Source organism: Meleagris gallopavo, chromosome 8, assembly GCF_905368555.1.
Source record: "Meleagris gallopavo chromosome 8, MGAL_WU_HG_1.1, whole genome shotgun sequence".
Lineage (NCBI taxonomy): Eukaryota > Metazoa > Chordata > Aves > Galliformes > Phasianidae > Meleagris > Meleagris gallopavo.
This window is the reverse complement of record NC_139411.1, coordinates 22,597,838-22,622,872: the sequence shown is the minus strand read 5'-3', so window position 1 is coordinate 22,622,872 and position 25,035 is coordinate 22,597,838. Positions and strand designations below refer to the sequence as shown.

General features: G+C 56.9%; 1 protein-coding gene across 1 annotated transcript; it reads right to left on the bottom strand.

Annotated features, from left to right (window-relative positions):
* Window positions 1-1,715: 1,715 nt before the first annotated feature.
* TRIM8 (tripartite motif containing 8) lies at window positions 1,716-22,192 on the bottom strand. The gene is made up of 7 exons (XM_003208117.5): window positions 21,284-22,192; window positions 20,210-20,858; window positions 4,872-4,967; window positions 4,501-4,734; window positions 3,975-4,006; window positions 3,547-3,662; window positions 1,716-3,276 (listed from the first exon to the last, which is right to left on the bottom strand). Exons 2-7 carry the CDS (start codon window positions 20,777-20,779, stop codon window positions 2,669-2,671), a joined length of 1,656 nt encoding a protein of 551 aa, XP_003208165.1. The 5' UTR covers window positions 20,780-20,858; window positions 21,284-22,192; the 3' UTR covers window positions 1,716-2,668.
* Between the last annotated feature and the right edge of the window lie 2,843 nt (window positions 22,193-25,035).

Sequence of the window (25,035 nt, the reverse complement as noted above, 5' to 3'; positions counted from 1 at the left end):
AAAGGAGTTAATGGCAAACTGGGAGCTTGGTTTGCATTCACTCTCATTATGCTGATTGTCATTTAGTTATACGCAAATGGTGGAGGAGGGTCCTCCACCTGGGCACCCATTTGACACAGTGGAGCCCCAATGGGGTATGTCCTTAAAGCTGGAGGGAGCGTGGATGGGGACCCACTGCTACCACAGCCCACAGCTGCACCCTTCCTGGGGCTGAGCTGCAAATGAAGCATTGACCCAATGGTGTGCCAACAGACAGGGGACAACCCAAGTGTTGGTGCCACCTCTCCCCTCACCACTCCACCAGATGTGTGTGCCTGGCCCCAGCTGTTTCCCATCAGCCTCCCCCGACCCCATGATCCTTTTTCCACCCAGCCCCATGTCCTTCATCAGACACCAATTTGGACCTGCCCAGCTGCTCATTTTTCTTTCTGCCATGTCACATGTTTTCACCCAGCTCCCAATCCATCTCCTTCCATTCACAACTTGAGCTGTTTATGGATGGCCCCCACTCACCCCCTCCTCCTCTCCCCCTCAGATAGAGCCATTCATCAGCAGAACCCCTCAGCACTGGGCTTACCCCCTTGGTCCCGCTGCCACCACGAGGCCACCATGTCCCCATATACCATCAAGCAGTTCCAGTGCTGGGGTTTTGTCAGAGGCAGGGGGTTTGTTTGTACTGAGGCTCAGCGCTGTGTTTGGGGCTCCAATGAGGCATGGGGACAGGTGGGGACATGTCCCAGAGCCCCGTCTATAGGCAACAGGTGCCTTAATGCCCACAGCTGCACAGAGGAGGATGAGGACAGCTGGGAGAGTAAAAAAAAAAAATGCAGAGAAACCCAATCCTGAAAAGAACGGCAGAAATCCCTGAATGCCTCCAAAAAGCCCCATTTTTCCCTGGATAGGCCCCTTTGGCCTCCATTCCACTCCATTAGCTGCAGTGGCCTCTCCATTCCTCTCCGTTGGCCCCACTGACCTCCATTCCCCTCTGCTGGCCTCCGTTTCCCTCTATTGGCCTCCATTCCCTTCTATTACCCCAGTTTTCCCCTGGATTAGCCCCATTGGCCTCCATCTCCCTCTATTGGACTCTATTCCCCTCTGTGGGCCTCCATTTCTCTCTACTGCCCTAATTTTCCCCTGTATTGGCCTCAGTGACCTTCATTCCCCTGTGCTGGCTTCCGTTCCCCTCTACTGCCCCAATAGAGGCTGCTACTCTTTTTCCCCTGGATTAGCCCCATTGGCTTCCATTCCCCTCTGCTGGCTTCCATTCCCCTATGTTGCCCCAGTTTTCCCCGGGATTGGCCCCACTGGCTTCCATTCCCCTCCACCAGCCTTCACTCCCCTGAAAGAGCAGCTCAGCCCCGCACGACATCATTTCCTCATCCTTCCCACAGGGCTGGGGTTGTGCCATGCCCATTCCTGCCGCAGGCAGCAAAGCTGCCGTCCCCATCCTCATCCCTGTGCCGCCACAATGGGGATTGTTCCAGAGGCCGCGGGCAGGACGCAGCCCTGCGCCTGACTCACATCCTCACAGGCTGGGAGGGTCACCCCTCCAGCATCCCCCTGGGAGATGAACCCAGAGAGGGAACCCACGGCCCTAAGGGGCACGCTGGGTTCTGGGCTGGCTCGGGGGCTCTCATCCCAACTCAGTGCTGCTCCTCCCCAGAACCCGGAGCCCCGCGGAGCCACACCGGGCAGAGCGCAGCAGAGCGAGGCGGTTGCACTAAGTGATCACATTTATTTGAATATTTGTGTGTGTGTGTGTGTGTGTGCGTGTGTGTGTTCTAAAATTGGTTACAGAATAAATACCTGTGCCTTATAGCAGGAAGTCCACTTTTTTTTTATACAAAGTGCTTGTTACAGGAAGTTGCATCAGCGATACGCGGGGGGGGGGGTGCGTTTGGCAACACTTCCCCTCCTGAAAACTAGAACAGTTTTTTTTTGTTTTGTTTTGTTTTTTAATTATTATTATTTATTCGTGTTTTTTTTCTTTTCCCTTTTTTTTTTTTTTTTTTTTTTGTTTTGCTTTTTGTGCATTAAATTTCCTGCCATTGTGTATTTACAAATCTCTGAAAGAAGGAGAGGGGAAAAAAAAACACAAATCAAACCAAAACCAACCAACGCCGAGACGTGTGAGAGGTGGTGGCCTTTAACGCAAAAAAAATCAGCCTCTAAAAAAAAAATAAAAGTAACAAACCCAAAATCTACACGTATCATTTCATACTGAATCAATGATAGATTTTTTTTTTCTTTCATTTTAAAAAGGGAAAAAGAAAGGTCGGGAAAGGGGGAAACTGAACCAAACCAAAAGGATAACTGAAAGGAGTGGGAGCAGAGAAGGTGCCATTGTCCCTTCGGAGGTGTCGGCAGCAAGCGAGGGCAACGTGCCCATTGGAGATCCCCATCCACTGCTTCTCCGTAATTCCCCCCTCATCTTTTCTGGCAAGGGGCAGGAGGGACATTCCGAAATTAAATTAAAAAGAATTGAAAGGAAATAAGCATTATTATTTCTTTTAAAAATGAAAATATAAAGGAGATGAGAGACAAACCCTCCCCAAAATCCTGGAGGGGCGCGAGGCAGAAGGATGCTGGGTTTGATTCGAAAGAAAAGAAAACCAACAAAAAGCCCAAACGAAGCACAACTCCTCTCTCCAACGCGTTGTCTGCCGGGTTAACTGGTGACGTAGTGTTTGGCCGAAGGCTGGCCATACACCCTATAGAAATCCTGCCGGCCGTGCTGCTGGGACGCATCAATCCAATCCCGCACGGCAAGTCCCGGCAGCGACTGGGGCACGGCGGGCGCGGGCGGCAGCGGGTGGGAGTACTCCTGCGAGGAGACTGTCCAGGGGAAGTGCCCCGAGCGTGGGTAGGGCTGATGCCCGCTGTGGTTGGACACTGAGGAACAGTAACAGTTGTCCACCGAGCAGACGAGGATTTTGCGCCCGCCGTACTGCGAGAGCACGGACTGCTGAGATGACGTGGTGTTGGGGTAGTGAGATGGGTTGAAGACGGAGCCCGAGTGCACCGGCTGCGGGCCGCTGGGAAGTCCTACAATGTGCTGCGTGGAGCTACAAGGCACCATGGCTTGTGCGGACTGCCCCTCGCCGGCCGACGCGCCCTGGCTCATGTACTGGCTGGCCACAGTCCCGGACGATGGCTCGAGGAAGCTGCCCTCGGGGAAGGCAGTGGAGTGCTTGCGCTTCTCCGCGCCGGAGTTGCTGACGGTGCATGGATACATGGGGATGCTCTGCAGGAAGGGGACGGGGGTGCTCAGGGGACCTGCGGGGGGAACGTGAGAGTGGGACAATGTCAGGATGCCATCCCGATGGCCCCGGATCCGCAGGCAAAGCTAGGCATCACCCCAGCGTGCATCCATCCCACAAGCCACAGAGTGCCTTCACAGCATCTCCGTGTCCTAATCCAGACCACAGAGGGTCCCTGCAGCCCAACAGTCCTCCCCACCATCTCATGCTAGGACCTACAGGATGCCCAGTGCTGGATGCGGGAGGCAGCCAAGCCCTTTTCCCCCAGTGCTCCCACCTCACCCACCTTCCAGCAGCTTCCTGAGCTGCTTCTCCTTCTTGGCGATCTCATTCAAGAAGAGCTTAGAGTTGAGGTGGCCAATTTTGGGCGGAGGCAGGCTACCACCAGTACAGTTCTGGGTCCTGTTGAGACAGAGGCAGAGAGGAGAGGTAAGGGACAAAACACACACAGCAGCGGGTCCACCTTACCCCCACCAGGCTCCTTTCCCCACCCTCTCTGGGGCTGAATTTCTTCCCCAAGAGCTCCTCCCCTCCATTATCCCGAGGCCTTTCCCCAGTGGCTCAGGGCAACTCCACCACTGCCAGCCCAGCTCACTCTGGAGATGGAGAGGGAAACAGAGGCCCTGCAGCATCCCCAGCTCTGCCCTGTCTCCATAGGTCACGTTGCCACACCTCACAACAGCCCCCTTCTCCAAACGCGCTCGCTGCACTCACCTGTCCATTAGGATTTTCACGGACTTGGTGTTCTAGGAAGGGAAGGAGAAGCCCTGGTCAGTGAGGACAGTCCTCATCCCAGAATCCACCTCCCTACTGGTGTCACCTCTTGTGTCCCCTCAGGAGGGGACACAGGGCCCAGGTGTCTGTGGCCAGGGCAAGAGGAAGCCTCCACATCCCATAGATGCAAGATGTGCTGGCCCACAGTGCTCCTCAATCGCCCTACACTCCTGGTAGACACACCAGAGCCAGCAGGGGACCAGGAGGCGGTAGAGCCACCTGGTCCTTGGGCATCCCACCGCCTTCCCCATCTAGGTGAGCCACAGATTTGGCACGGCCCAGGAGGGGCACTGAGTCCCAAAACCCTTTTGTCCCCTCTGCACCAATCCCACTGGGCACCACTGAACCCACTAGAGATGTTGGCTGCAACACCAGACCAGCATCCCCAACCTCTCATTGTGAGCCAGGCCTCCACACCACCAAACCTGGCCCGTGGCCACATCCCACCCCAGCACAGGGTTCTCACCTTCATGAAATTGATATCCTCGGTTTTGTCAAACATGACCTGGACAGAGCTGAGGAGCTTCTTGGCCTCCTGCATGCGCTCATTAAGATGCAGGACCTGGGCTGCGTTCTCATTGCAGAACTTGGCCTGGGCCTTGTCCAGGATCTCCATGGTCTTCCGCAAGTCTTCGTCCAAGATCTGGTGCATCTTCTCATACTGCAGGCGCACCTCATCCTTCAGCTGGCTCACCTTCTCCTGGGGGATGGCAGCAGTCAGCCCCTTGGCAGCCCCAAGCCTCTGTGACACCTCAGGACACCCAGATCCTTCCCCATCTCCACCCTACTGCCCACTCCAATCCCACGGGGTGCCGGCCTTGGTGCTGGCCCCGTTACCTCCACCAGCCGTTTGTCAGACTCCAGCTTGTAGAGCTGCTCCTCAATGTCCTGCTCCCGCTCCTCCAGCCGGTCCTGCTGCTTCATCAGCATCTTCTGCAGGGGAAGAAAAGAGGAGCAGCATCAGAGCCGAGCTCTGCGATCATATCAGTGCAAAGCTGAACTCATCCTGGGCTCTCACCCCAGGATGCCCACATGAAGCTCTAAGGGCTGGGAACCTCGATTTGTGTCTCCTGGATAAAGGCAGCTCTATGAGTACCATTTCACCACTCGTTTTGGTCCCAGCCAGGCCCTGGGGGCACGCACGGAAGGATTCATCTCCCGCTATGGAAGGTACCACTTGGATGCCCATCACCCATCCCCAGTGTCCGCCGTGAGCCATCCTCATCCCTCCCGCACACCCCACGCCACGCCACATCCTTTCTCCCATCCCCGCCGCTGTGACAAGCCTCAGAGCCAGTGTCAGTGTAATCAGGAGGGACAGAAAGAGGAGGCACTGAGCTGCGTTATCCCGGGGCTGGGCCCCAGCAAGGACCAAAGAACTGGGACAGAACGTCATCGGGGTGAGCCCCGACCCCATGAAGGATCCTGACCCCCAGCACAGAGGGGCTCCGGCAGTGGGGGTGAGACGGGCAGAAAGCGGCAGCAAGGATGAGTTTCGAGGGGATTATTGCTATTATAAACCGCCACTCGGGGATTTATAATCAAGTAATTAATTCCTGGACGAGGTGGGAGGGGGAGGGCGGCAGAAGTGCTGCCGGGATTAATTGCGTTGTGGGGAAAGGCTGTCACCTCCAACTCCGCTCGGAGCAGGAACTGGAAGCCTTCTCCATCCTGTTGTTTTCCTTAAGGGCTGAGGCACCTCCACCCCGGCCACATGGCAGAGCCATCGCCCCAAAAGCAGCTCTCACTGCTAATAATAATGAGGAGCTAAAAAAACCCCATCCTCCTGCTCACAGCTGTGTGCCACAATGCCCGTGTGTGCATCCCACACTGCGCAGACAGACGCATGGATGTGGCCATGGGGACACCACCAGCCTCAGGATGTGACCATGTGCAGGGATTGATGGACCGAGCAGCACTGGGCGCGCACTGTCAGCTACATCCCACCTGTGCCTTGGATTGGGAATTTCTCACCCACAGCCACTGAAACCCAACCAGGATATGCGGGTACAAACTGCCCTTTTTGGCACTGAGGGGTGAAATCTCATTGTCTCTGCAGCACAGGCCGAATTCCTTCAATATTTTGAAAAGGAAAATATATCCCTTTCCCTTCCATCCCCTCCCAAATCTGGTATTTCTGAAGTCATGAACTCCTCCTCCAGGATCAGAATTTCTCAGGGTAATTTCTCATATTTCATGCATGACCTTGGTGCTGGGATGGCTGCAGCTCTCTCTGTACACATTCTCCCCACAGGAGCCCTTCCCAGGCTCCAAGCAGTTCCAATTCACGTTCTGAGGCATGGAAGGTGCCAGGGGCCCTCCGGCTGTGGGATCTGGAGGAGCCCCTCAGACCCCATGAGGATTGGCCTTCCTCAATCACAAATCTGTTATCTCCAACCACAGTTATAAATGGAGTTCCCCAGAATGGAGGAATATTGTATTTCAGTGTCAACAGATGTGAACTCATGTGACAAATTAATTAGTGTATTAATCTGTGGTCGGGCTGTTCTACCCCAATCCAATGGGTTCCAAGTGAGGCAGTGCTGGCTGCTGGATACCAGTTTGTTCTGACAGAATTATATGGGATCTCGCCCCTTTCTCATGAAAAAAAAAAACAGCAAAAACAGCTTAGACCCAAGAGCAGAATCAACAAAGGTGCAGCAAGAAATTAAGGCCAGGCCAGAGCTTGTGCCATGGTGACAGCTCCGATGATGTAGGGTCACTGCATGGCTCCAGGCTCCAACCAGGGCTGTAAGGAATATTTCTAAAGCCCCAGACCTGCAGAGGTTGGGGTGTGGGAGGGAGCAGAAGCCCTGCAGCTGGCTGGGGCCAGGCACATCGTTCCCAGCATCCTCCTCCCGTGGCCCCGGGCTGTCCCCCCACCACCAAAGTGCAGCCACCGCCTGAATGGGGACATTGTGCGCCGCCGCCGGAAGGACGGGACGGTGGGAGTGGGGCAGGACGGGTGAGGAGGAGGAGGAGGAGGAGGAGGAGGAAGGTGGGACGGGAGCGGAGGAGGACAGACGCTTTCCTTGGGAACTGCTCCAGCCACCTGCAGCAGAGCGCAGGACCTGCATCAAGGGCACCCATTGAGGAGCATCCCAGCACGGAGCTCCACGGGGCTGGAGCTGGGCCTGAGGTGGCACTGCTGAATGCTAATGTGCAAAAAGCTGGCGGCAGGGAGGGACGCACAGACACAGTCACCCGGCCTCACACCCACTGACTGATTTTCTAAGAAAAACCCACATGCAGAGCTATTCTGGTCCATCCTGAGGATGTCCCCTGGCGCTGCAGCATCATGGGCAGAGCCCACACAACTCCCAAAAAAAGGAGATCCCTCAAACCCAGCCAAGCGCAGAGGGAGCCCCCCCCAGATCTGGGAACCTCACACAGCCCGGGGGTCTCACGCTGACTGCCGGGCACACACAGCTCTTGCAAAGCCCCGCAGCACTGTCAGGAGCTGATTGCCTTACAGAGACAGGAAGGAAATGTTTGCTGCTGGGGTTTCATCTTGCACACACTTACAGTAAGTGGGGCGGGGGGGGGCTCAGGATGGAGCACCAGGTCTCCCCCACTGCCCTGAGTGTGGGGTTTTGCTTTTCTCGTGCTGCTCCCCATGCGGAACTGGGGCTGCTTGATCTCTGGTAGGGCAGAAGAGCTGGGATATCCAGAATTGGGAGCACCAGAGAGCCCTTTGCTCACACCAAGCAATCTCATGCCACCTCCTTTCAAGGCCCTGAGCACTTCGGGAGGAGAAAACAGAGGACAGAACCCCAATTCCTATCTTCTGTAATCCCCCTCAGCACCCCATGCCCCATCCCCACTCCAGCCCACTCCAGCAGGGGCTGCAGCCAGGTGCTCTCCCCTGCCACAACCCACTGGTGTGGGGACATGCTGGTGCCCCTGGCCCTGGGGCTGAGCCTGTCCTGCAGAATGCTCTTCCCCCTGTTTATAGCTGCAGCAAGGAAAAGCTTGTGAGCAGGGGGAAACCAGGAGGCTTTGCACGGCAGAGGCTGGCAGCAGGATACTGGACGCTGGGAAATGGGGACCTATTCTCAGTCCAGTAGCGACCTTCAGAAGGACCTTGAGGCCATCCATTCGCCTCCCCAGCCCCTGCTTCCTCCTGCTGCAGGGATTATTTGGGGCTCTGCCTTCTGTCCAGCCACACCAGCAGGGAGCCAGGTGACACTTCCCTGGTGTCAGGGGGTGGGGACAGCCCAGCTCCTGGCCATGCAGCACAGCTCCCAGCTCCTGCTCCCACTCCTTTAGATCCCAGCTTCCTTCGAGCATGATGCCCAGGAATGCTGTTGCCATTTTCCTGCAGCAGCATCCTCCGAGATGGAAGTTTCTATCAGTTCAGATGGAAGCTGTGGGGGCCCTAACCTTCTTTTTTTCCTCTTCAGTCTCTCGTTTCACAGAGGCAGCCCCAACAGGAGGTTGTAACTTGGTTATACAAAGCCCTGCCCTTCACACCAGCCCTCTATCACGCTTCTGTGCTGTACCATCCATGAGTTGTTCCTTCCATAATCGCTGTGAAGAAACTAGTGGGCTTTGGCAGCACCCCCAGTCCTGCCTCCATCTGCTGCCGTCCCACTCGCCCCCAGTGGATCCCAACACCCTCCAGGCTGCCGTGTGCTGCAGCCCAGCGCTATCCCAGGCTGCCCTGGCACGATGCCTTTGCCTTCCAATGCAACCACCTCATGCAAACCCACTGCCATCGCCCGGCAGCCAACCTACCCCCATCTGCAGCCCCTATACAATTGAGAAACCCGCACTCCCTCTTCCAAATAAACATCTCGGATTCAAGATCCAGCTGGCCTGTGTGATCTCAGAGCATTCTCCTCGCAGTACTGAAATGCAGCCAGCCTCTCCCTCCCTCCTGCTGAAGGCTGAGCTGCCTCTCCCCTGCCCAAAGACCTCTGCTTGACATAAGCCTGCAAGGTCTGAGCCCTCAGCCGCAGCCTCTGATCCTCCTCTTGCCCCATGGCTCAGTTAGGTGGGCCAGGGCTGACCCTGCTCCCTGAGACCAGCCAAAGACTTGGACCCAGGTGGAAAGCACTCAGGTACCACCTGCAATGCTACCCATGTGGCACGTGGCTCCCATCTCCCAGCTGCAGGGATGTCCATCAGTGCGAAGAAGACAACCCATGGCCACGTGCCCCATCACTGTCCACTGGCGCAGAGGTGACAACCCAGAGCCACGTGCCCCGCCATTGTCCATTAGTGTGGAGGTGACAACCCATGGCCACGTGCTCCGTCACTGCCAAGTTTGGGGTCCTGGAACCGAGGGGCCTGGCTGTGCCCATGGCACAGAGCTCCTCTTTGGGCTCAGGGCAGCATGAGCAAGAAATCCCCACTTTCATTCCAAGGCAGTGACTTTTTTTCTCCTAACCGATGCAGTTAAACTTACAACTGCTCAAGGCTATTCTAATTTGTACTGGTGAGTTAAATCAACACCAACAAGGGCAGAACAGGTTTACATGCACCTCGGTTACTGGCTTGCACCAACCAGAGCACAGCTACGTTTCTCCAGGCAGCTTTTTTTTTTCTAATAAAGATAAGAGGGCACTTATTTCTTTTGTGCACCTCCGACTGAGAAATGGAGACTGAAAGTGACTTGGGAGTCAACGCCTTGCGGCAAGTCAAGGTGACTTACGCGCCGATGGGCTGCGTCCGGAGAGCTCTGCAAAAATGCAGATCAACTAACAAGATCTACAAAACCTGTTAGGGGCTTAGAGGCTGCTTCGTGCTGCGAGGTGCCCACGGGAGAACATGGGGATGGGCCAGGCGTACGGCCGTGGCGATCTCAGCGGCTGAGTCAAGGAGGAGGACCCCATTTCTCCTGGAAACGATGCGTCCGAACAGGCACCTCTGCAGCACCCCACTGCTGGGCTCCGTGCGCTGAGCATCACGGTGTGACACACCACACACCCCCCACATTGCCTCCTCGCAGGGAAGCCACTGAGTTTTCTCCCCCACCCCATTTTTGCAAGGCGGTGGCTGTTGAGAATCCGAGCGCCCGGATTCTAATCTTTATGAATCCCGTAGTCAGAGCGTGCTGAACAGCAGCCCAGCAACACCAGATGTTCAAACAAAGCTGCCAACCGACAGCTGTCTGCAGCTTGCAGCGTGTTTTTACTTTAAAATGCAAAATGATACCAATCTATATTAAAAGAGAGACATTCGGAGCCGGGCGATAGCAGCTGAAGCCGCGGATATTGCTCTTTCACGCAGGGTGTGGCAGCGGGAGGAAATATCTCAGAAACTACTGCTTAAGCCGCCCTCCCAGCCCCCCAGATCCTGGCCCCTTTCCTAATGGGAAAGAGCCTCACGTTACTGCCTGAGTGCCGTGAATGTACCAGTGCGTGTCCAAACAAGCCAGCAGAAAGAAAAATGCGGCGTGAACAAACACGGACTAACGAAGGGTGCCAGAATGAATCCAGAGCCGCACCTGGCTGCGAGCGCAGCGGGGACAGGGCAGCACTCACTGCACGCGATGGAGACGTGCAAGGGATGCAGGGATCGGCCCCGGCACCGCCTGTCCTCACACCCAGCCGTCATCCCAGCACAGGGAGCAGAGCCCCGTCGAGGAAAGCGAGGGATGGGTGGACCAAGCGCAAAGTCTGCGGCCACGGGAGCTGGGAGGTGCCAAGGCCCTGGGCAGGGCTCAGCCCTCGTGGCTCGCAGGGATGGAGCAAAGAGGGCTCAGCCAAACGTGACGTCCCATCTCCCCGCCAGCCGCGCTCGCAGGAAATCCATGGGATCAGTCCCAGCGCCGCCTCATTGTGCTCCGAGCTGCGGCAGCATGAATGAATCACGCTCCTCGACGTGACACCCAGCTCCCAGCAACGTCCTCGGGATCAAAATATTTACATTGCAAATGAGTAAGAATAGGACCAAATCCCCTTCCCGGCTCGGTGACACAGAAGGGCCGAGCTGTGGGCTGGCGGAGCAGGAAAGCATAGAATCATTTGAGTTGGAAGGGACCTGTATCCAGTCCCATTCCCCTGCACTGAACAGGGACACCTACAGCTCCATCAGGTGCTCAGAGCCCCTCCAGCCTGACCTTGGGTGTCTCCAGGGTTGGGGCAGCCAGTACCTCTCTGGGCAACCTGCGCCAGTGTCTCACTGCTCTTACTATAAAAGACTGATCCTTGTATCCACTCTGGAGCAGGAGGCAGGGATCTGGGCTCTGCAGCACAGCGATGCCGGACCAGAGGGGACCACACATCCCATAGCCATAGCCCCACACTCCCCTTGGGGAGCACCAGCCAGCTGCTGAGCCCTGCATGCACATGACACGAGTGTAACCAAAGAGATGCATGGAGCCCTGGGGCAGCCCAACGGGAGGCAAGCCCCTGGCACCCTGAGCACACAGCCCACTCCCCAGCTCCCTGCACTCCCTGTTTCGCCCCTGGCACAGCACGGTGTCAGCAGGCATTACTTCACAGCACCAGGCTTCCTGCCGGGGAGTGGGAGGAAGGGGAAGAGGAGCCCAGGGCAAAGGCAGTCGGCACCTCCAGCTCCCAGCGTGCAGGGCAGCACGGCCCCTTCTCCTTTCATTGTCCTTGACTTTGGGAAGGAATAGAAACATCCTATTTCTGAGCCTGAGCATGGCAAAGGATTGCACACCCATTGAAGGATGCACAGGAAAAAGGGCCAGGAGTCTATAGCAATCTGCTCTTGCAAATAAATGAATTCAATCTCTTCCACTGTGGTGAGCCGCTCCCCACATGGGAAGGTGACCCCAAAACCAGCACCTCAAAATGTGACCATGTGCTCTGACTGCCCATCACTGCCCATGTGCATCTAGCCTTGGTTAATAAACAAAGCAGGTAAAACCAACGGATCCAAGCAAAGTCACTAACCACCATCACTTCCAAATTCCTCTCTCTGTTTCCATCTTCAAAACCAAGTGTCTTTACAAGGTGGTACCCACAGCCTCACAACGCAGCCTTGCCACCCCTTTCCCTGCAGCCCCAATCCACCCCAGCACCTAACAGCCCCACACACCAGCCCCATGCTGGCTTGCTTTTGTCTTCCCCACATGCCCAGCTCACAGGAATAGGGGACAGGGTGCCGCAGGGGACCTGCTCGATGTCAGATGCATTGCTGGGGAGGGGCTCGGATGCAGCCCCCACTAGGCTCCTTCAACATGCTGACTGCTGCTCCTAGGAGGATGCCTGTCATTGGTTTTTAATCTCGCCTGATTACGGGCCAGCCTCTGACATTATCGATCTCCGGCCCCCAAGGTGTCATCTATCTTCCAGATCTGATGGGAGATGAGAGCCTGGCAGCTCGGACTGGGCCAGCTCCATTCTTTCCAGGAGCAAGGACCTGCTCTGCTCCCTGCTGGTGTCGCCAGCCCGCACGAACCATGCAAGAAGCACAGCCTCCAACTTGAAACAAGAGGGATTTTGCTGGCTGCCCTCTCTCCGTGTAAGTGCTGCGGAGCTGGGCAAAGCAGAGCAGCCCTGAGGAAATCTGAGGGCAGATGGACCTGGCATTTGATCTGCAGACTCAAAGCCTTGCTCCTCATGTCCCCAGCACATCAGCAGCACTTTATCAAGCCTGGCAGTCCAAGGTGCCTCCAGCACCCGTCGCTTCCCTCTTTCACTTTCATTATCCTCTTTTAAAGGGGATGCAGTGGAGCACAAAGGTTAAGGGATGTGCCAGAGCCACGCAGGATGGGCAGTGCAATGTGCAGCCAGAGGAGCCATTTCCAGCTGGGGCTGTGCTGCCATTTTCTAGAGGGGCAGGTCCAGCCTCAAGACTTCATGCCCACTAGAAAACCCAAGTACTGCTTGGGGCACACGATAGCTTCTCCCTACCTGCACACCACAGCTCAGGGTCCATATTCCATGGGCTCCCACCACCCCACGTCCTCCAGCTCCCAGTCCCAGCTCCAGGGGAAGCACAATGCTTTCCTCAAATTCCTGTGCTGTGACGACACATGACTGCAGACAGCGTGAAGGTTGTCTGCTTGGATGCTTCTCGTCGTTCTCTCCAGCAAAGCTCAGCCTTGCATTTTGGGAAGGAGGAATGTTTTCCAAGGAAGCTCCAGCTTGAACACATAGATGACAGTTTTGCTTCTGCTTGTTGCCTCGCTGTTATTTATTAGATGACTGCAAGAGCACCTCAATAAACAGTGATCAACGCTGCATGTGCTGACAGATACCAGGAGCCACAAGCAGATCTCAGGGAGGACCAAGGGCAGAAGCACTGGGTGAGGGCAGCCAGTGGGGTCCCTGCCCAGAAAGGTCCTGGGGCTGTGCATACGCGTAGGGCTGTGAGTGGGAACAACTTCCATCTCACCAAGGGGCTACAAAAGCCTGAGCTCAAGGACTGTCCATAGTTTTGCCTGTTGGACTCACAGCCTTGACGGATGACGGGTTTGGAGAGGGGTGGCCTTTGCAGGATGCACAGGGCTTCACCTCCAGTCCCCTGCCTGGATGCCCCAGCAAACCAAGACAGGAATAGAAAACAACCCCAAAAGGTGCCGCCATTCTATCCCGGGGCAGATCCTGCCCCTACCCTACATCGAGCCCCTCTCTGGCATACACACAGCTCACAGAAGGAGAGCTGCAGTAATCCCCCCAAATCCAGCCACCCCCACCATCACAGGGCCCAACAGCATCAAGGGAAGGAGGGATGGGGGGAAGCAGCCCCCTTCCCAAAGGGACAGCACAGAGCTGGGGACTGTGTGGTATATTTCTTCCACCCAGGAGCCATGCATGGAGGGGCTTCTGCTGGTGGAGCTGGGTGTACCAGGACAGAGAACAAAGGGAGGCACCCGCACCCCCATCCCTTTGTCTGAGCGCAGAGGAGTTTCACCTGCAGGGAAAGCCTGCTCCCAGCCAACAGCTGGTGGATACGAGTGGGGAAAGGGATGTAGCCCTCTCCAGCAGGAGGGTACGGAGCCCAGGGACATGGCAGCATACACGGGAAAGCCCCTTCCAGCCCCTCTCCCCCCCTCAGTACATCCAGGAGCAAAAACCCAAGAGCCTGCAGCGCTGCCACAAAAATAGCTGCCCACCCCCAGCATGATCGATACTGGTCTGCGTGTGGCCCAGCACCAAACCCAGAGCTCAGCTCCAGCACAGGGAGCAATAGTGGGGTGCAGGGCTTGGGGGATCGGAGCCACACAATAACCAGCTGAAGCTGCTATGTGGCAAGGAAACTGCCCCTCCATTTGGATACGGGGCTCCAGCACTGGGATGGAGCTCCCAGGTCACCCTCCAGGAGACCAGGACCAGGGGGATGCAGTGCAATGGGGAGGGGGGAGAGGGGCAGCCCAGCGCCGCGTCCTGCAGCCGGCTGGCCTGACAGCGTGTACTCATATTTCAGAGAGACACAGCCATCCGGAACGTCACTCCCTGCCAACTGCCTCATCTGGAGCCATCCGCAGCTCTCTTGTTTGCAACCCGCGCTGGAGCCCCCCCCGCCCCGAGCAGGGAGCTGAGACAGGAGAGGTACGGGGAGAGAGAGAGCGCGAAGAGGGGGAGAAAAGGCAGAGGAATTAAATCACTTGGTGCTAATTTATTTATTTTCTGGCAGTTGTGGTGCACCAGACCAGCAAACGGAGCGTTTTGAGAGCGTGGTACGCAGGAGCCAAGGCTCCAGAGCAGCAGGGCGCTGCTCTGAGACAGAGACTTCACTCCTGTCACCACCACAAGCACATCACAAGGCAGAGAGCAGGCAGGCACGGTCCCCTGGTGAGAAGGGGCCAGAGCTGCCCTTATCAGGAAGGATCCAGCACTGGGAACCTCTTCCCGGAGTTCATCTGGAGGACAGATGTAACATCTCTCGCGTGCATCCAGCATCTCATGCTTGCAAACAACCGCCCATCCCTCCATGTTTGGGAGCAGGCATCTCCTCCAGTTCCCAACCACAGTGCCTTCAGCCCTCCTGGGCAGGGAAGAGCTGGGTGCCCCTACCAGACCTCCTCCTATGGATGACGGGAAGGGGAGGACATCCCTTGCCCGTGTCCCACAAACCCCACAGCTCCCTGTACCATCTGCCCCACCTTCCCTATCAGCAAATGGAGCTTCAGTTGTGCACCGCAATTGAAGCTCACACAAATCCAAGCTCTGGCTCCATCAAGCCACCCCCCTCCTGCAACAAGCCAGCACCTCCCAAGCCTGCAGGCTGCCGATGAACGCAGCAACTTGACAAAGTCACCAGCCACTGCTACAGATCTGCAGCATTTCGGTTTTTCCCTCCAAGAAAAAAGCAAGGCCAGACCAGATTCTGCCCCAGAGCCTGCGTGGCAAAGCAGCATCTAGCTCCAAGTGCTTATTTATAAATCTGTACATACATGTACATTTGAATTCTGACAGAATTAATTCTGGCATCCAGCTAATTCAAAGCATTCCTCCCCCATCACACTACTGTTGCAGGCCAGCCCAGCATAGAAGCTGATTATAAAATACTGCACTAGCCAGGCATTTCTGCAAAGCCCTGTGCTATTGAGCATTCAGTCTTCCCTTGCTTGGCTATTTCATTGTTTCGGTGTCGATCCCTCCTCTCTTGCCCTGTGTTTCCTGGTTACTTTTGTCCCTGCTCTGGAAGCACTGCTGCTCTCAGCCCCATTTCAGGGTCAGATTAAAAAAAAAAAAAAAATTGCAAGAAATTAAAGAGAAGGAAAGAAAAATTACCACCGCATACCAAGATTTCTAGCAAACAGATAGGTAACCAGCAAAAAAAGCAAAAATATGGCAGTGTGCAGGCAGAGCTGGGGACTGAAGCCCGTTGCCTTCCTGCAAAGCGCAGCAGAGAAATCCCTGTGTGGTCACACGCTGTCCCCTCAAACAGAGTGCAGAGAGGTCAGGGCAGCCAGCAATGTAAGAGCCTCTTTATTCTTGGGCAGTTGCATGGATCAGATCGCTTGTGCCCTTTGTGAGCCATGGAAATCTGCCTCCTCCTCCTCCGGCCCCCCAGAGCTCTGCCCCGCTCAGGAAGGGGTAGGGGCCATCAGCACAGGCTCCTGGGTACCACCGCGGCTCTGGGGACGGCTTGCGGTCAGCGCTTTACCAGAGCCATGGGAGGGGAAGAGGAGGTTCCCCGTGTTCCCTGGCTCCCAGGAGGCCGAGGAATGGGAAAAACCATAGCATCATTCACAGGCTGGAAAAGACCTCTAAGATCAACCATCAACCCACCTCATGGCCACCAAGCCACGTCCCCTAATGCCACATCTCTACCACCGCACCCCTGGCTCGAGCCCTTCCCCTGCCTCTTTCCCCTTCCCTCCCTGCCTACCACCAGCACCCATCCACAAAGCACTTTCCACTGTGGGAAGACAGCATCCTTCGGCACGGCCCCTCCTCCTCCTCTTCACCTCTTTCCTCCCACCACAGGCACTGGATGCCTGTGTCCCCCACCTTCGCTGTCACTTCTTGGGCGACTGTGCAGACAACTTGTGGCTGCGGGTCTAAAGCAAGCAACTGCTGGGGACTTGACAAGCTACAGGCAAGGGAAGTGCTCAAACTCAGCAAGAAAAGGCCTTGTCCAGACCCCAGGAGAGGCAAATGCTGGTTCCAGCTCAAAGACCTGCACAGCCCCCATTCTGCAGGGCCTACCACGGGGACCGGGTACGTTCAGAGAGCTCTGGGGAGCGCCTGCCAGGCACCACAGCGCTCAATTCACACCTGAGAACTTGGGTCCTCGCACTCTCAGTGTCTCCGTGGGCTGCATGCCATGCTCCTCATAAACTCATCTGGAAAATAAGTGAGCCCATAAAAATCCACCCCACAGCAAGTCACCAAACCTGTTCCGGAGTAAATCGACCTACAGCAGCTCAAGCCTGCGGCAGGGCCGACACACAGCCCCAGCACCAGGGCTTGCTGGGTGCCATCTCCGCACCCATGGCACAGAGGGGAGCATGGGGATGGGACAAGGGACATGCACATTGCCAGATGCCTCTGGTATCAGAGTCAGACACCCTGAAGAGCTGGCTCCCAAATCTCCCGCAGGTCACGGCGCGTCCGCCTCCTGTTCACTCAGACGTGCTGGAGTTTTCAGAAGGCAGTGGGATTTTCTCCTGACTTCCCACACGGTGCAGGAAGCAAGGTCAGGGGGAAGCTGCCTCTGAGCCTTGAAATGTTACCAAAGCAGGAGCAGAGCCCCAGCCAATCCGTTCCACTGGCAGCACCTCCAGCAGCAGTATAACCAACTCCGCACAATGGTGGAACAACCGCAGCGGTACCCAGCAAACATTCGGATGAGCCCCTTTCACACGTCCTTCCTTGGCTGCTGCCTTCCCACTTGTGCTCCTGTCCTGGTGCTGGGCAAACAAAAATACTTAGGGGGCACCCTCCTCCGACTGGGGGAACTTCCTGATTTCAATCCAGGAGAAGGCCCCCCCATGCCTTGGTTGGGGAGGTAAATGGCTCTGGCAGCAAAGATGGAAGGAAAAAAATGTTTCGTTTCGAGACCTCGACACAAACACCACGTCAAGAAGCACAAAAAGAGGGTGGGTTGTCGGCGTGTTTTTTTTTTTTCCTCTTTAAGCACTACAAAAACAGGAAACAAAGGAGAAAACATCTCACGGGGGGGGAAGGGGAGGTAGGCGCTGATACGCCCACAAAAGCAAGATTAACCACATATTTTATTTACTGCTTGCGTTACGCTTGCACCTTTGGGTTCACCCAGCTGTGAGCCAGAGCTCGGCGCGTCCACGATGCTGGGTGCCATGCAAGCGCAGGAAGCACTGGGTCTGCTCCCCAAAGAGCTCCACGCCCCCGCCTGCCCGGCACAAAGCCCCCCGAGCTGGGCTGCAGGGAACAATGACGGCAGAGGGCATTGCAGCCTCCCGGCTCCTGGGGCCGCCTCTGCCACTGGGTCAATCCCACGCCTGTAACCCGCGTGCCAGACACTGGGCGGAGGATGAGGCTCTGAGCCTCCAAACTTTGACTCACTTCTCAGTTACGAGCTTCCCAGAGGCGCGCACGGAACAAATCTCTCAGGGCCACTTGCTGGCAGGGACGTGCGATGCTCCAGGAGCGCATCCCCCAGCGTGGAGCCAGCCAGCAGCCGGGAATCCCATGCCGACATCGGCGCAAAGGCAGCCATTGCCGCTGAGTGCACACGGGATGGGGACACGCATGTGGCCCAGTTTTGGGGCTGATGTAGTTACTCTTGGTCCATGAGAATAGGAAGCCATAGCAGGGACCCTGCTGCTACCCCATTCCCCAGCTTGGGGCTGAGCACCCAACGATGAGAAGAGACAAGCTGATCACTGCGGGGATGGAAAATCAAGATAACGCAGTGATGGAGGTTCTAAGGGATTTGGCCAAGGTCACGCCGTAAGTCTGCGGCTCTACTATACAGACCCTTCACTACCCAGCCGCACATCCTCAGATTTCACAGCGGGGCCAAAATTTGGCCTTGCTTTGTGCCAGATTGTTTAGAACACCAACATCCAGCCCTAATGATGGCACAGCAACAGAAAAATGCAGAGAGCAAGGATCGATGAGATCAAAGCGTCCTGGAAAAGGACCTGGAAAAACACTCCGGGTCCCCATCCCTGCCCGCCGGGGTGGATCCCCCACCCTGCCAGAGAGAGACCAAACCCATTCCCTATAAATAGAAACAGAACAGCCCTTCTCCGTCAGCCTGCCTGGGTCCTTTCCCTCCCAGCGCGTGTGGCACCTCCACGGAGGTCTCTGGTTTTCCCCCAAAAATCCTTGAGAGGAAAATAACCTTCCTGTGAGCTCAGGCTGGGAGCCGCTCCTCCACCCCCCCGCAGGCCTGGCCATCCAATTGGAAAGTAATTATACTGCAATTTTTATTTATGACTCCTTTTTTTTTTTTATTGCTAAATGGTGACTCATTTTGGCAACATTAAAATACACAGGAAATCATCCCCATTTTACAGTAATCACCATTCAATTCATTGTTAAATATTTATTTGTCGGACGAGCGCCGGGGCCCTCCAGAAGGGTCGAGGTGGGCGGGGGACACCAGGGCGACAGCGAGGCTGTGTGATACCCCTCAGGGTGTGGAGCCGTGGTGAAAGCTGCTGCCAGATGGCCCAGCCACAGGCATGGCCGACTCACTTTCCCCAAACCCAACGCCTCCCGCTGCTGGAGGGACTGGGGGCAGGCCCCTGCCGCCCCTTTATCCTGATTAGAAAAAGCACTATTTGGCCAAAACCCAACCCTGGGCCCCCTGGAGCAAGAAGCCACATCTCTGCTGAATGCCTAACACGAAGCTCATCCTGTGCCGGTCATACAGGAGAAAGGGGAGGACGGTGGGAAGAGCTGGGCTCTGACATCCACCAGCCTTACAATGGCCAGGGCCACGTCCCTGTCGCACAGCGGCTTTGTCATCCCAGGGTTGGGCTCCTGGATCCACATTTTGGGACTCCTCACTTCCCCCCTCCCCCCCCCCCCCCCAGCACACTACCACCCACTGTCAAATTTCAATGCATGTCACTGAACAGCCGCCAGCTGACCCTGAAACATGGCAGGGCTGAAATCTCCAATCACCCCCTCCTCAGCACCGGGACCCCCACCCAGCACAAAGGGGACACCAAGGGCCCAGCAGACCCTCATGGGAGGCCCCGTCCTTGCAGTCTGGCCCTCCCCGCCGCGCCCGGCTGAGCCACGATCTAACATGTCTGCTCCTGCTGACTTCCTCCTGGCTGCCCCAGTGCTGCAGAGGGCACTACAACAACAGGCCGCGGTGTTGGCCAGGAGGATGGCTTTTGGGTAGATGCTACGCAAATATGAGCCTGTTGGGAAACAAATATGGCACGCCACAGATCCAGGAGACAGAGGAAGAATCCCCAGCTGAGAACCATCATGAAGAGGCTCCTACCCAATGCAACCTCTACGATGGAGGGTAATCTCCTCAAGCTCTTCCCAGTGGTCTCGCAGCACGGTGGGCTCACAACACCCAGCACCTCCTCAACCCTCCCAAAGTGGCCTCATAGCACAGTGGGCTCAGGACCACTACCCCAGCACCTCCTACGGAGCACAGTGGCCAACTGACCATCAAATGCACCCACCCATGGCTACTCCATGGGGTGGAGACCGCCACAACGTCTCGCACAGGGACCGCGATCTCAAGCACGGTGGCCAACCAACCGCCAAGACATGCATCCCACCCATAGACGGTCCACTGGGCGGAGATAATGGCGACATCTCACAGGCCTCAGTGGACATCAGACTCACCCTGATCTCATTGCGCCGGATCTCCACATCACAGACCGAGTGTCCCTGGTGGGCCCCGCTGTAGTAGCAGCAGAACTGGCAGACGGCCACCTGCTCGGCCTCACAGTGGTACAGGCGGTAGGCGTTGTGCTGGGGGCAGCTCCAGGCCCGCACATCGTCCGCCTCCACCAGGAGGTGCCCACGGGCCGTGGAGGGCTGCTGCAGGTGGGTCTGGACGTGGGACTGGCAGCACGGGGCCTCGCACCTCAAGCAGATCTTCTGGGCGGGCAGCGGCGGGCCCCGGCGGCAGAAGACGCAGTGCAAGACAGAGGGAGGCTTCTCCAGGTTGAGAGAGTTGAACTTCTCCACGATGTTGGTGAGCTTCAGGTTCTTCTCCAGGTTGGGTTTCTGGTTGTACGCCTGGTTGCACTCCGGACAGCGCACCAAGCCCGTCTCCTTGGCCCACGCCTCACCGATGCAGCCCCGGCAGAAGTTGTGCTTGCAGGGGAGCTGGACGGGCTCCACGAAGACGTGCAGGCAGATGGGGCAGATGAGCTCCTCCTCGAAACAGTTCTTCCAGTTCTCGGCCATCGCTGCCGGCGCTTGCTGGCGGCTCTCCCCACCAAACGTCTCAGTTGGGTCTACAGACGGGCACCGGGGTCGCGTCGCCCTGCAATGGGAAGAGTTGGGGTGAACGGCCGGGCTGCCCCTCCGCCCCACGGAGCTCAAAACCGAGGGCACGAGGAGCCACGGGGCAGCACTCGAGGAATCTCGAGCGAGAAAACACCACAGAACGGCTTCGGTCGGGGGGGGCCCCACAGCTCATCCAGCTCCAAGTCCCTGCCGCGGGCTGGGTGCCGACCAGCAGATCGGGACCAGGACCCGATCCAACCCGGCCGTGAACGCCTCCGGGGACGGGGCCATATCTGTGGCGTTCGGTTAAAAACGCAACGCAAACAGTTACAAAAAAAAAAAAAAAAGAAAAAGCCAAAAACCGAGCAATGTGATATTGGAGGATTTACAGCCCAAAGTCTTAACAGCCCCCAGCAGCAATGGGTCTCCTCTCAGCTGTACGCAGGGTGAATCAAAACTTACCGAAGGTTGAAAGAAATCCATACAAAATCCAGCGCCGGGCTCCGTGTTCCATATAAAGATCCGAAATTCAGCGCTCCGGGTTTGATTTTTCGTTCCTTGGGTTCGCCGCCGACATTCAATATTTTAAAGGGACTTCTGTCGTCCCCCCCTCACCCCCCCAGCTGACTACAGCAGAGCGGCTGGGCTGCCTCCGGGCTTTATCCCGGCTTTCTCCGCGATGCGAGCTCGGAATCGGAGTCTTTTAAAGGAGACAGATCAAAGGGTTAAGATCCAAAACGGGAAAAAGAGGAAGACTGGGGAAATTGATAAAAAAAAAAAAAAAAAAAAAAAGACGATGACGACGGTGAAGTAATAATAAAAAAAAAAACAACAAAAAACCACGAATTCTCTCCGCAGCCCCAAAGGTTTGCAGCAAAAATAAAAAAAAAACAAAAAAATAAAAAAATAAGAGGGGGGAAAAAAGACGAGAGGAAAAAAAACGAGGGGAAAAAACCCTCTCGGCTGCTTCGGAATTGTGAGGTGGTGAATGGGAGAGCTCAGCGGAGGACAGGCCAACCATTCAGGCGCTGCCTCCGTTCATAAATAGGAATGAAAAAGAAAATGGGTTTCGCAAAGGGAGGGAGGGGAGAGCCCCAAATCAACCTGCCGGGGTTCTCACGGGGGGCCGCGTCCTCTTCGGAGAGGAGCAAAAAAAGACCGGATGGGCTCCGAGCGGGGCTGCCCTGCTCCCCCGCCCCGGAACAATGCGCCGAGCGGGCGGGGGTCGCGGCGGGGCCGGGGGGCTGAGCGGAGCGGAGCGGGGCCGGAGCGTGCGGTTCCGGGCGAGTCAGCCCTCAGCCATTTTGCGCTGCCCTATTGGAGAGCGGAGCGGAGGCGCAGGGAAACGCAAAAAAAAAAAAAAAAAAAAAAAAAAAAAAAAAAAAAAAAAAAGAGCCCGACCCCCCCCACCCGCCCCCCCTCCTGTCGGAAGAATGTCGCCTCTCCGCCGCTGTCTGCCCCCGCCCCGCTGGGGGCTGCGGGCTCCGTCCCCGTGTCCCCGCGTCCCGTCGGGGCCGCTCAGCAGAGCCCCCCGCGGCCGCCCCCGCCGCCTCCTGCCATCTTGCGCTGCCCGGCGGCCCCACGCCCGGCCTTCCTCCCGCCGCCCCCGGGAGGCGGCCGCGGCCGGGGGGGGCGCGGATCCCCGGGAGCTGCGGGGTTGGGGCGGGTGGGGGGGGCGAGGGGTGGGGGGGAGAGCGGGGCGGCGCCTCGGAGCCGCGCGGCTCAGCCCCGGCGCTGGGGGCCCGGAGGGGCGGCCATGGGGGCGGCGGCCGCGGGGAGAGAGCGACCGGGGGCGGGGGGAGGCGGGCGCGTCCCGCCCCGGAGCCGCAGCCGCTGAGTGCCGGTGGGGCCGCCGGGCGCTGCCGCCACCGCCTCGGAGCCGCCCCGCGCTGCGCTGCGGTGGGAGCCGGCCCGGCCCGGCCCGCCCAGCCACGCGTCACCGCGCTCCGCCCCGACGCGGGGCGGTGCTGCCTTAAAGCGGCCGTGGCCGAGCGGGGCCCACCGCGTGTGCGGGGACCGAGGCTGTGGGTGGGGGTGGGAATAGAGGTGATAACTGGGTCGGCGTGGAGGTACAGGTGGGTCGGGATGGACGTGGGCACGGGAATGGGTATTCGGTTAGGATTGAGATGGGAATCGGATGGAGATGGGAATGGGGTTCAGACAGGAATGGAGATAGGAGTGGGAAGGGAGAAGGGAATGGGGATGAGGATGGGAAAACGGGAAGCAAGTGGGGATGGTGTTGGAATGGGGATACAGATGGGATGGGATGGAATGGAGGTGGGGATGGGAATGGTGTTTGGACTGAGATGCAGATGCAACGGGATGGAGATGGGAATGGGATTTGGGTGGGGATGATGATGAGATGGAAATGGAATGGGAATGACGTAGGGTTGGGGATAATATGGAGATGGAAATGGAGATGGAGATACAGATGCAGTTAAAGATACACTCAGAGATGCAGATGTGGGTAACAGCTGCCTCAAGGGAGGACAGCTCACTGGGGCCTGTCCTTTTGCTCTTCCAAAGTGAAGGCTGCTCCTGCCACTGTTGCACCGAGCTGCACCCTCAGCACCACCCTCATCCTAGAGACTCCCAGTCCCACCCCTGGTGATGTGCAGGACATCCCCACCAGCCATCAGCAGTGCAGACCAGGAACCAGCTGGCACATGTGCCCTACTGCCTAGTGCGTGGGTAGTAGGGCTCCAGAGAGGGGTCCCACCACTTGTCAGGCTGGGGCCGAGTGCTCCCGATGCCAGCAGCAGCCATTTGTCCCATGGGGTCCCTCTGCAGCCGGCTGTCCCCCTGACAGCTACTCACCAAATGGCTCTGCAGCTGTTGTGCGGGATGTGGTGTATCCGGCCCCAAATGCGCAGGGAATAAAGCATGTGGCTGGTGTTAACCCATTTCCCACCAGTGAGGAGGTCACAAAATACTTCAAACTGGTTGGCAGGGATAGAGCAGGACTTCCTAACTGCAGCCATGGACCCATGGACCTGTCTGGAGCCCTAAGATCTCAATGGCCCCACTGTTGAACCACCCCTCTCCCCGCTGCATAGTGAGCATCCTGCAGTACACCCCGGCTAAGATGGTCGGAGTTTTTCCATGCATTCCTTTTCAGGACACCTCTGCCAAGAGGCAGAGTGATGGGTATCAGCTCCCCTCAGCTTTATTTAGATTTGAGGTCTCCTGTCCTATTTCTCTACCTATCTCTTTCTCCTCTCACACTGATGGGAAATATTTTGGGATGGGAAACATCCCTACCTGGGTTTACATTATGCCTACGCACCGTGCTTCTGAGATTCCCACTGAGCCACAATAAAAACCAACATTGCGAATGACAAAACCTAGCTCATCTCCTGGGCCTGAGCTGGACCTGATTGCTGTGCTGCACATCCTGTGGACTGCCCCTGCCCCAAGCAGAAGGCAGCAAGGTGAGGGGAAGGTGGGAGGAACAAAAATATTCTGAGAGGGGAACGCAACACCTGAAGCCCGGAGGGTTGGGGGTGGCTGAGGTCACCCCACGGAATGTCAGAGGCATGGGATGCACAGAAATGTTGGACTGTGAACCCCTCTGCTCTGCTGAAAAATGGTGGAAAGAAAACATTGGAGATATCCTTCATCCTGAGGTAGATCCAGGTTGGAATGTCCAAATCCAGGTGGAAAAATCAAGCCCGGGGTCAGAGCTCAGGTTGTCCAACCAGATGTGGGGCAGCCCATCCACACGTGGGGCTGCCATCACAGTGCTGGCTCTGGTGTCAGGGTGATGCTCAGTGCTTTATCCAAGCTTGGGGTTGCTAGGAACGGAGCAGCACGGCTCCCCTGCCTGGTGGGGTTTCTTTCTATGGAAATGCCTGCGAGCAGCTGCCCTGCCGAGTGACTCATTTCCTGCTCTTGTGTCACATTCTGGTCAGGCCAGTTTGGCAAAGGCTTTTTTCTCTCCCTTGCTGCTTTTCTCTCCTTCTCTCCCCCACCGCAGAGGCCTGGGATGTGCATTTGCTCAGCCCCTGGCAGGACGAGGCAGGATTTTCAGGAAACTGCGTCAAAACCACAAACCTCCCCGCCCCCCCCCCCCCCCCAAAAAAAATCCAAACAAACAACAATAAAAAAAGAACGATTTTCTTTCCCTCTTTTCTGAGAGCGAGCGAGGACGGTGGCTGAGCGGGCTCCTCCTTGCTTCCCCCAAAACGAAGCTCTCTGGACAGCAGCTCTGCTCT

Bases quoted from the DNA above. Each gene is read 5' to 3' on its own strand.
- TRIM8 (XM_003208117.5), bottom strand. From the start codon at position 20,779: ATGGCCGAGAACTGGAAGAACTGTTTCGAGGAGGAGCTCATCTGCCCC. The intron at 4,735-4,871 runs GTAACGGGGCCA...GCCATCCCCCAG, and splicing joins CTGACAAACGGCTGGTGGAG to GAGAAGGTGAGCCAGCTGAA. The intron at 3,277-3,546 runs GTGGGTGAGGTG...TTCCCCCCGCAG, and splicing joins GCTCAGGAAGCTGCTGGAAG to GTCCCCTGAGCACCCCCGTC.